Genomic DNA, 11992 nt, shown 5'->3' on the forward strand with positions numbered 1-11992 from the left:
GGCACGTGCCTGTAATCCCACCTACTCAGGAGGCTGAGGCAGGAGAATTGCCTGAACCCAGGAGGCGGAGGTTGTGGTGAGCCAAGATTGCGCCATTGCACTCCAGCCTGGGTAACAAGAGCGAAACTCTGTCTCAAAAAAAAAAAAAAAAAGAACACAGGTATTCCTCTAAGGGTGAAAGGATAAAGTGTGGTACATCCATACAATGGAATACCATTCAGCAATAAAAAAGAGTTAGATATTGATACTTGCAAAAATTGGATGGCCCTCAAGGCTATTATGCCAAATGAAGAAAATCCACTTCCAAAGGATTGCATACTAAATGATTCCCTTTATATAACACTCTTTAAATGACAAAATTATAGTGGTGGCAAAGTAATCAGTGCTTATCAGGCTAAGTCAGGCTGATAGAGTTGGGGAGAGTCTGCCGTAAGGCAGGGGCAGGGACACCAGGGAATTTCTTTGTGGTGATGGACAGTGATGGATCCTGCTTAGGTGCTTTTACACAAACTACGCAATTGATAAAATTTCATAGTAATAAACACCAAAAAAGGATATGTAAAAACTAAAGAAATTCAAATAAGGTCCATAAATTAATAGTTAATATTAACAGTATTGTACCAATGTCTGTTTCTTGGTTTAGAAAATGTATTGGTTATGGAAGATGTTATCATTGGGAAAGCTGGGTAAAAAGTACATAGAAGCTATTTTTGCAACTTCTTGTGATTTATAAATTATTTCAAAATAAAAGTTTCTGTAATAACTTGATTGATTTTTTTGGATCTTAGCTTTTTAAAGTTATGTTATTTTCTTCTTAGAGAAGTTGTATAGCTTGCATTAGATTGATTCCTAGCTAATTCATCTATTTTACACTTTATGCTTTTCAGACTTTATTTTCTAACGTTTTTGCTAGACGATTCACTCTTCATTCCCTTACATCTGACTTCCCCTTCTCTCCTTCACTGTTCTCACTGTGGACATGAATGACCTCTAGGTGCTCTATCATATTGTCACTTTCCAGGCTTCCTTTGAATTGATCTCTTAGTAGAATTTGGCACTGAATTTGCGCATCATTGTTGATATCTCTGGGTGATTTTTCTTACGAATCTCTTAACTACCAACGGTACTGCTGGCCCAAAGATAACACGTCTGTGTCCCTCTGAATTCTATCAGAAGAGCTGGACTAATGCTTATACATTCAGGAAGGTTGACCATGGAAGACGACTTTTGGAGTTTGAGCTTGGTGAACTCCAGACTGAAGCACTAAGGAGGTCTGCAGTGTGGGGACTCTGTGGGCCTGAGGAACCAAAGAAGATCACATTGGAAATCTTATATTTCTTCTCTACAGTAGTTCTTGAATGGATGTGTTTGTCTTCCAGCCTTGATTAATTCAAACTAACATATCAATTCAATTTAACAATTACTTATTGATAGTACTTAGTCTCAACAATTGCAAGTTTGTTAGTGGCATTATTATTGCTTAATAACGTGTTTATTTCATTTTAATTCAGAAGAAATTTCCTCTGGATCTACAATTCTATATTGGCATATTAAAGACATCATCTCATAACATCTAGCCTCCTTCTCATTGAGAATTCAGCCGTCAGTCTCATGTTCTTTGGAATGTATTATGTCCTTTGTCTGCTGGTTGATTTTAATGTTTTCTTATTTTCTTTGACCTGAAATTTCACTATCACGCTGCATGTTTCGTTCCTCTTGCTGCAGCACTTTGGGCTTCTTCAGTCTCTGGGGTGACGTTTTCCATCATACTGGAAAGTTCTCCACCATAATATTCATATAATTAAATACCATAATATATTGCAAAAAAAGTAAAGCTTTATATAAGAACATGAATAATTCCTAGAATGCATACTGTATGATTCTATTTACATCAATACTTAAAACAGGTGGCCAGGCATGGTGGCTCATGCCTGTAATTCCAGCACTTTGGGAGGCCGAGGTGGGTGGATCACCCGAGGTCAGGAGTTTGAGACCAACCTGACCAACGTGGCAAAATCCTGTCTCTACTAAAAATACAAAAATTAGCCAGACATGAGGGTGTGCACCTGTAATCCCAGCTACTGGTGGTGAGTGGGGAGGTGGCAGGTGGGGGCTGAAGGTAGGATAATTGCTTGAACCCCAGAGGTGGGGGTTGCAGTAAGCCAAGATCATGCCACTGCACTCCAGCCTGAGCAAGAGAGTGAGACTCCATCTCAAAAATAAAAAATAATAAAATAGGCAAAACTATAGTGCAGTTTTAGTTTTGCACTACAAAACTAAAATGACAAAAGAAAACAATGGTTAGGATTCATAAGGAAAGAATAGTGTTTCCCACCAGATGAGGAAAAAAGAATGGATTTAGAAAGGACCCCTTGCCATGGGGAGTTTTCTGTGGGTTGAGCAACATTCAACTTTCTGACATGGTTTATAATTACACAATTTGCATTAAAATAGTTTAAAATATTAATTTAAATCTTATGCCTTTTCTGGTATGTGAATATTTCACCAATATAAAAACCCCACACCTATGAGTGTGCATGCACACACACACACACACACACACACAGGAAATAACAAGGGAGAAACTTCTTGGACAAACTGGCCAAGGACAGCCCTTTTGAACACAGACAGATCTAGAGAAAGACACTTTACGAGTATGTAGTAAGCTCAGCAATATTGGCAGCTACGTGCTTCCTTGGGTGCCCTGGCAGTTTGAGAAGAGGTCTCTGGGAATGGCTTTCAGGTGCTTGTGAATTTACCATGCAAAGTAGGGAAGGAGTTCATAATTTCTCCGTAGCTGAATTCTCAGGGGGATAGCTAGGTTTGTTGGTACAAAATAGTAACATCCTGGACTTTTTATTTAATCTGCAAGCTACAATAGGAACAATAAATCAATTATTGGCTACTTCACTCTTGACTCCCAGACCTCCCTTCCTGGTCACTTCGATGTCCAGGATATCTTCTCCAACCCTTGACATAATAGAAAGAAATAACCTGGAGAATTGTCAACATACTGAGAGATTCTGAGATTCACAGAAACTCTTAAGAGATGGAAAGTTTCATGGTAGCAAAGAGCATACACAGAAAGGCTCCCCAGAGCCATAAAGCCTCCTATAAGCTCTTTCTTGGATCTGCCCATATTATCTGAATATTTCCTCCATTTTTCATGTCCCTCAAGAGGATGGATTGACTCTGATTTCATCTAATTTGAGTCCCCTAGAGCTATGCTGTTCACTTGCCTGAGGGAAAAGGGGCAGACTATTCTGATCTGACCGTTCCTTTAAACTCTGACAGAGAACTGTCCCCACTTCACACACTACTGGTGTAAGTCCTCTGGTTTTGGGGAAACTCCAGGAGTCTGGCCACTGGTGCTGCAGTGAAACAGTAACTGTGGTTCATCTGTTTTACCCTCCTCCTCATAGGCAGGGTCCACCTAAACTGAGATCTCTTTCCTCAAATCCTGGTATTCACCACTAGCCCAGTTAACATATTCAAAGTGATTATTACATAAAAACATCTCAGTTACAATGAGCCTCAGGATATGTTGCTATATCCCCTGTGAAGCGCAGATTTATTTCTTTTAAAATTAATAACTGATTGGAAGGTGAATTTCCATTCAAAAATCACCATTTTTATTGATTCGCATGACAACATTGGAGACGCAAACTAAAAGTTCTTGGCCATAATGTAAACATCTTCGAATCACACACACGGAGACATAACTGCGTACCTCCTCGGTCTCAGAGTTGAGGCATAAGCCAGGGCTTACTCTTCTGGACTAATTGCATCTCCAAAACTCTGAGTTGGAGAGGAGGGGATCGTGAATAAAGGGCTTTACAACTTCCAAAGGGTTCAAAATAATAGGGCGAAAGGGATTCCTGAATACTTTTTGGCCATGGGTCTGGAATTTGTGACGTAAGCAGAATTTGGTGATGGGGGGGTACCTTAACACAAAAAGGTAAAAGGATTAGAGGCACAAAGAAAAGGAGCACAGTGAGACTCAGTAGGAAAATCAGGTATTAGGGCCGCAAGGCTAGGGAGTATACACACATTTGAGGAGGTTTTAGGAGTAAGTCGATAAAGGAGTTCAAATATAAGTGAGGAATACGGGTGGATCAGTGAAAATCATTGGCTGGGAGGAAGAAATTTCTGCTGAAGGGGAAGTGGGATAATAATATTATGGAAGTGTAATTAGGTAAGGAGACAGTTTCTGACAGGTCAGAGGAAGACAACATTTCCTCCTATCTCATAGGTCCCATTAGGCAAATAACTGCGGGATTCCTAGAAGGAAAGGAGGAGAGATCTCAAAAAGCAAGAGAAAGGATTGTAAGAGGCAAGGGAAGATGTTAAATTTCAGGGAAGTGAGAGTAAAGAAAGGAAGACTTCTGCCACTGAATACACAGAACACAAAATATCAGTGCTGTCATGTGCGTGTGTGTGTGTGTGTGTACCCATGGGCATACGTGTGCACAAGTGTGTATGTAGTACATTAATACTTCACGGTGCTACTTTAAAAGTTAATCAGGGTAGTCAGTGCCATGTCAGCAGTCTTCTGTGCATGGAAATGCCAGTTTGATCTTTTGGCATGTAGTCATGACCTCCAAAATATTGTGAATCCAAAAATCTTTTTCATACTCTCCTTATGGGAACCCTCTGTATGCCTCTGAGCCTAACCTTTCTGTGTCCTCTCTTCTCTACTCCTAGAGGTGTGTATTTTTAAAGTCTGTGTTCAGCCTTCTTTTTGCTTTTCTGCATTCCAATGATTTGTACTTATATATTCTCTCAGCTTTAATATATGTCTTGGTGTAGATGACTCTCAATTCTACCCATTCAGCCCAGCTTTATCCTTGTGTTCTCTTACACTGTGGTACAGTGAAAAGACCATAGAAACTGCCATCAAAAATCCTGAGTGGTAGAACTGGAATAAATCAGGTTCAGGATTGACCTAGCCATTCCCTCTGCCTCCAAGTTGCCAAGAAGAGAAATTACAGAGTCATTGATTTCCCTAGGAGCAAAGTATGCCTTCCAAGAGCTTCCACAGCGTCTTCATCCCTAACCCTTCCCAGGGAAGCCCAGCCTTGCAGGTGTATAAATAGGCACTCTTGAAGCTTCCTGTTGTAGCCTGGCCCTCCCTCTTTCCAAAATGGACAGATCCATCCTGCTGGAACTCCCCATACTGCTCTTCTGCTTTAGGGGTGAGTTTCTAGGGTTGACAGCTTAGAGTCCTGAATTTACGAATAGGCAAGAGCATTCCAACAGAGGCCTTCTTAGCATGATGAGCTTCTGCTCTAATGCTATACCTTCTACCCGGGTATGTCATGTCCTCACGACCTTAACTAAAGCTCTTCTCCATTCCTTTATAGGAGGGAAATAGGCAGATTAGAGAGAAATTTGGTGGATTTTCATAGAAGCTTTGAAATTAGTTTGGAAGATGAGGTCTGCAGACAGTATATTTAGTGGATTTTCATAGAAGTTTTGAGATGAGTTTGGAAGATGAGGTCTGCAGACAGTGTATCTTTTTTTTCAACAGTATTATCTGGATCACTTATACAGAGAAAGGCTGCAGGTGAGTAGAAATAGATAAGTGATATGAGAAAGGGAAGGTCTGAAAAAGGGGAGATGAGTGGGGTGAGGTGGGCACCAGGGGCTAAAATAAAATAAAATGGAAATAAACCTTGAGTTCCAACAATAACCTCTTCCAGCAGGACAGAGCTGGGATGGAAGCTGATTTTAGGTTTGACAAAATAACGTTAGCTTCAGCCAACAAGGCCGGGAGTGTCAGTGAAGGGCAAGGAAAAGGGAAAGGGGGAAGTGGAATGCTGGCTTTTCAGGTGTTACTTGGCCAAATCTAAAGCACGGCAACTTTAGGAATTTCAGGTAATTGTCCCCATTGTTAGATTCCAGGCACCCACAGGTTAGAGTGCCACATAAGGTCAATTAAAAAGAACGAAATAAAGCAAAAATCCATGTGCATTTATCTTTCTCCTTCTGGTCTGTGCTTCATCCTATAGGAATGGGAGATGAATCTGAGAATCCCCAAAAAGGTGAAGAGATGTAGAAGGAGAGAAGAGGTACAGAGGTGCCCAGTAGGTGACTAGGCATTAGAGGGACAGAAAGGGTCTGGAATGGCTCCAGTTTAAGAGTGCAGGATGGACCCTGAAGGGCAGATTATAAGGACCGTATACAAGAGTGAAAGTCAGGCAAATTTCAGATATGTTTTATTTCTCTGTGCCAGTACAGTCAATGAAGAAGTTGTCGTGGAAGATAATTATCCTGGTGAGTATCAAGAGGACCTGTCTGATCATCTCAGTCTTGATAATGTTTCGCTTTTTCCTATTCCTCCACCTTTCTTTCTCCTCCCATTTTTCAAGCTAAAACTCCTGAGACCATAAACCCCAGCCATTATCTTGGTTTAGTGCATTTTCATAGAGGCAGATGTTCATGCTTGATGGGCTCTGGCAAAGCCCTCTGGCTCTAGGCAGACTTCTAACCCAAAAGGAGAGATGGGTTCTTTCATGGTAGTGCCATCTTTTCTTACTTCTCTTTCCCCACTCTCCTACCAAGTGATAGAAATTGCTCAGTGTAGTATGTGGCACTTCCAGTTCTCAGGAGAAGTGTGCTCCAGAAGAAGAGGAGCACGGCATCAATGGAAGAGTGCTGCATGTTTGGGAGTGTTTGGGAGGATTTGGGAGGATTTCCAAAAGGAAGTAATGGGCGGAGGAAGTAGACAGGGACATATCGGCCATGACAGAAATGGGGGGCCTTACTTTACTTTTACTACAGGGAGTCCCGCGCCTGGGCTGGCTATTTTTTCACCCCAGTCATATACCATAATGGAAAACAGATGGAGGTGGTCACTAAGGAGGGTGGGGCCCTACAGCTAAGGAATTAGTATTTTAAGAAGCCTGAAGAAAACAGAGGAGAATAAACCAAGGTGAGAGAACAGGCATAACCTATGCTCAATGAGTAACAGTGAGTTGTTGAGGTGGGAAGGGGGTTTTTGGCCTTTGTGCCTACCTGGGCTTCCCTAATCTGTGGAAACAGAAGGGTCAGGGTCATCGGTAGACTCTGGCTGAATTGCCCTGGATGGTTAAGACAAGGCATCATGATTTCTCTTTTTCCACCCTTTGTGCTAAGTTATCTCTTGGCATTTATAACCCTCACTTAAACCAGTGTTAAGATTCTCAGTAGAAACCCCCAGCTCTGGCAATCCCTGAATTACTGCTCTCTTTACTGCCCTGCCCGCCATAATCATTTTAGGCTGCCCCATCACTGCCTTTCTTTTGGGAAGCTCCAACTTGCAACATCTTCCAGTTCTTTACATTTGAATAACGGAGCTTTGAACTACACAACGTTGTTCTTATATGTTGGTGTGGTCTAAAGAAAAGGTTTTTTGCAGAAGTTTCACGGCCAGGCTTTCTGATCTGTTTTTTCTTCCTTCCACAGGGAATGGTACTCCCCTGTTAATCGTCATGGGCTGCCAAAAGAACCGTGCTGATGTAAAAGGCATAAGGTGGAGTGTCTATTTTGTGAACTTCAGGGGCTGCAGGGGCTACGACCTTTGCAATGAAGACTTTTAGAAGTTGATGGTTCTTCTGTGACTCCAATTTCTGGGTGAGGTTGTTGCCTTAGCCTCTTCACAATGACTTTCTAAACACACACACACACACACACACACACGCTACAGAAGATGAGTGCAAACAGGTCTCCACTTTCTGCACATGAATGGAAAATCCCTCTGCTTTTCTACTCCGTGTTGCGCCTCAAAATAAGTAAATAAATAACCTGGAGAGCAAGAACAAGATCAGTGTATCCTGCAGGTTGCTACAAACCCTAGCACTTTCACTTCATAACCTATTTGTTCAGAAAAGGAGAAAAAGGATAGTTTAATTTTGAAAAAGAATCCCTTCCTCTCTCCCCTGCTCCTGTCGTTCCTTCTGTGGCAGGATATTTTAATATTTTTCATGTTTTTTTCCTCTCTGTGTTACCATTCTTATCTCATTCCAAAGAAAGTACGTAACTGTGGCCTGAAGGGAGGGCGAGTGGCAACATAAAAAGAAGTGGCTGGAGTATTCTTGGAGTTTGTTCATGAATGCTGATCCCAGGGTGAGGAGACGACTGGGACACAGGAAGGAAGCTGCACCAGAACCATGAACAGAGAAAGACTGTCTACCTTTTAGAATCAGACTGTTTGGGGTTGGGGTTTGGAGAATAGAAGCAGATGAATAGAGATAGTGCCTGCATCCTGCTTCCCTGGCAAACTCACAAGGAGGCATCAACCTCTCGACAGGGAACAGCTTCAGGATACTTCAGGATACTTCCAGAGGACAGAACCACCAGCAGCAACACAAATATTCCCATGCCTGGAGCATGACATGAAGGAAGCTGAGAACTGTGGGGTTTGAGGAAGCCATATGAGTCTGGCCACTAGATATCTTATCAGCCACTTGTGTGGACAGATGTCCCATGACCCCAGATGCCTCTCCCACCCCTACCTTTATCTCACACACACTTGAGCTTTCCACTCTGTATAACTCACACCCTGGAGAAAAATGGCAGTTTGACTGAATATGTTCCCAAGGGTAGAGGCTGATTTCTAACAAAACTTGTAGAATGAAGCCTGGAAAGAGTGATGAATTATATTACATTATGTAAATATAATAATAAAGAAAGATATCTTCTTTTTTTTTTCTGATGGAGTCTCCCTCTGTCACCAGGCTGGAGTACGGTGGCACTATCTCAGCTCACTGCAACTTCTGCCTCCCGGGTTCAAGCAATTCTCCTGCCTCAGCCTCCCGAGTACATGGGACTACAGGTGCCCACCACCACACCCAGCTAATTTTTCTTGTATTTTACTAGAGAGTGGGTTTCACCATGTTGGCCAGGATGGTCTTGATCTCCTGACCTCGTGATCTGCCAGCCTTGGCCTCCCAAAGTGCTGGGATTACAGGTGTGAGCCACTGCGCCCAGCCACTACCTTTCTTCTATACACAAATTGTGTTCTTTCTCTCTCCTCCAAACCCTTCCTAATTCCTTTAACAAACATGTATCCAAAGCATACTATGTTCCAGGTACTGCTACACCCTGCTATGTATACAGCATCATAATCCCTATTCTCATGGAGCTTAGACTAACGGGAGAGACAGATCTTAAGTAAATAATAGTAACAGCTTCCTCTTATATGACAGTTACTATGTGAGAGGTACTGTTATAAACCCTTTTTATCTTCTGTCTCATTTACTCTTCACACAAACCTGAGAGTCATACGATTCCCCACGTAGGTCAGTCAGAAAACAAAAACATCACCAGTCATTTTTACAGAGACTTTAAAATTAGGAATGGTTAACCAGGTATTGGAGGACACAAAAAGCCAAAGGAAGATATTGAGTTAACAAAGACAGAAATTGCAAGAAGTTGCTAAAACCTGTAGGTCTAGGGAAACACGGAAAATGTCAGAGGTCCATACTTCTAAGGTCTAATTAATTAATTTAATTACTTAGTTAAATAATTCATTAATTTAAAAGCGTGAACAAGGGGCCTCCCTGAAGATAAAATGCAGACCTCTAGGGAAGGGGTACTGTTCAGATGGTGCTGGCATTTGTGAGGCACCAGAAGCTGGTTCTGAAAATATAGGGGGAAAACCATGGGACAAAACCAACTGTAGCTCTGAAGCCAGCTGCCACTGCCCAGGTGAAAAGCTGTCAAGAAGAAGAGAAAGCAAACGGGAAAAGTGCTTCCCTTGTCCGGCCTGCCCGTCTCCCTCCAGCACTCCCTGTTGGCAGAATTTAACAAGGATCCAGCTTGCAATGACCACTGTCATAAAGCAGAGTATAGAAGTGTGAACCTAAAACGGAGATGCAATCATTTAACAACCGGCTTAATCACACCTTTGGCCATTCAAATCTGTACATACCTTTTTATAAGATTTTGAACTCCATTAAACAAGAAAGACAACTTTATGCTTTTGCCCAGTGAGATGCATTTATCCTCCATACAAGTAAAGGCACTCTTATTTTTTCTCTAAATAAGGACACAAGTCCTAAAGTCAACTCTCTCTCAGGGTAATATCCTAGATATTCATTTCCATGCAATGTTAAATATTCTTGAAATCCAATCAATTCCACCTGTCAGCTACTGTCAATAATTTTTATGTAGGATAATAAAGAGATAGAGGAAAATGAGAAGAAAATATGACAAGAAATGAAAAAGATATGCTTAGATACCCAGTGTTTGTGTTTTTTCAACTGCTAATGAGGCTGCAAGCAATATTTATAACTTCCTTCTGCTGCTACCAATTCTACATTTGTTTTCCTCAACTAGACCCTCACGGGGTCAGTGTTACCTATCTGATGGGATGATGAAAATCTTCCTTCTTGAAAGGTTCAGATTTTCAATGGCCTGGATTTTTTTTCAGTTTCAGAGCTTTATATTTACTGTTATTGAACAAGAAGAATAAAGTAGCACTTCAGAGAATCTCCTGTATTCCTACCTCCTTGTGCAACACCTACGCAATTCCCTTTTAACCATCAGGATCAGTTTTCTCAGCCTGTAGAATAACCTCTGTGCTTATATTGTGGCTTGGAGGGGCATCAGGAACCCAAAATGGTCTTAGCATTCAAATCAACTAAAGTATTGTCATTTTCCCTAGTGGAAGCATTTCTCCCTTGGTGATAAGACTTCCAAATGATCAAAACTCAAAGTTGCAGGAACAAGAGAATTTATTCCCATTCTACATCTTGATGCTTGGACTTGTGTACTCTGACTATGGGGAAAACAGAAGTATATGTTAGTTCTGATTATGAGCATATATTGCATTCTACTATATAATCTAATCTTTTCAGAGTGTTTTTCCCCAGCTTATAGTTAAACTGAGATTTCACTGGACCAGTTATTCCATTATTCCATCAGGCTGGTTGCTTCTGATAATGGGGTGCATGGTAAGATAAATGATTTCCATTTACATGAACATATTGCTATACTTCTTCGTGGTGAAACGAGTTCCTTGGGTGGAAATAATTCTGTGTTGAGAACACCTTGATGGAGAATAAAGCATTACGTAAGTCTGCAATTAATGGTGCTGGCAGAAGCATTATGAACAGGGACATCCATATCCAAAATATCTGTCTACTCCAATGAGGATAAATTCTATCCACAATGGAAGGGACCTAATGCCAGCCAGGCTGTTATCAACTAGCTGTAAATTAATGTAGATCTGTCCAGACTAAATGGATGAGACACTCCCGATTGGGGTTTAATGCCTGGGCAATCCATCTCCCAGTTGTGCCAGAATACCCATTTGTAAACACCAGTTTCTCCTGTGTCAAAGCAGCTTGTTATTAAACAGAAATCTAAAAGGCCATAGATGTGTAATGGAAGAGCGGAGACGATGGAGCAGAACTACCTGCTCATGCAACTAACTTGTGCCGTCCTGGCTGGTTTCAGCCTGTTCTCTCGTTGGCCTCTTCTCCTTAGTGGCAGGTTGCTATCTTACATGCCCAATCTATGGCTTCATGACCCAGAAAACCCAGATCATGATGGGCAGCTCAGGTTTCATGATTACTTGATGACCCATTGTCAGAGAAACTGTTTATAGAAGATTACATTACTTGCCAAATGACAGAGGCAAGAGTCAAAGTTAGGCTGCCTGTCTCAAGTCTTTACTCTTAATGATTATGCACAAATAACTAAGAACTATGATATGTGTAAGAAAAAAATACAGGGTAATAAAAATAAACAGACGACAATGCTAACTGGGGTTTTAGGAAAGCTCTTTCTGAAGTTACATTTAAGCTTAGAACCATGAGCTAACCTATTAGGTCAGGGCAAGAGGGAAATGGTGAAGAGCAACCATGCACTGAAAGAAACTTCCTTCCAGGTGAAGGGAACAGGAGGTGCAAACCACCTGAGTGAAGAAGTTCCCTTCATGACCCTTCCTTCGAGCGTTGTTTCTTTCTTTTCCCCTGAATTCAGTGGTTCTCTTTAGCCCTTTAGA

General features: G+C 41.5%; 1 protein-coding gene across 1 annotated transcript; it reads left to right on the forward strand.

Moving 5' to 3' along the window:
- The first annotated feature begins 5143 nt into the window (after positions 1-5143).
- Positions 5144-7580, forward strand: PATE1 (prostate and testis expressed 1). The gene is made up of 3 exons (XM_078339127.1): positions 5144-5195; positions 6565-6663; positions 7447-7580. Exons 1-3 carry the CDS (start codon positions 5144-5146, stop codon positions 7578-7580), a joined length of 285 nt encoding a protein of 94 aa, XP_078195253.1.
- The last annotated feature ends 4412 nt before the right edge of the window (positions 7581-11992 follow it).

The sequence above is a fragment of the Callithrix jacchus genome, chromosome 10 (genome assembly GCF_049354715.1).
Source record: "Callithrix jacchus isolate 240 chromosome 10, calJac240_pri, whole genome shotgun sequence".
Taxonomy (NCBI): Eukaryota; Metazoa; Chordata; class Mammalia; order Primates; family Cebidae; genus Callithrix; species Callithrix jacchus.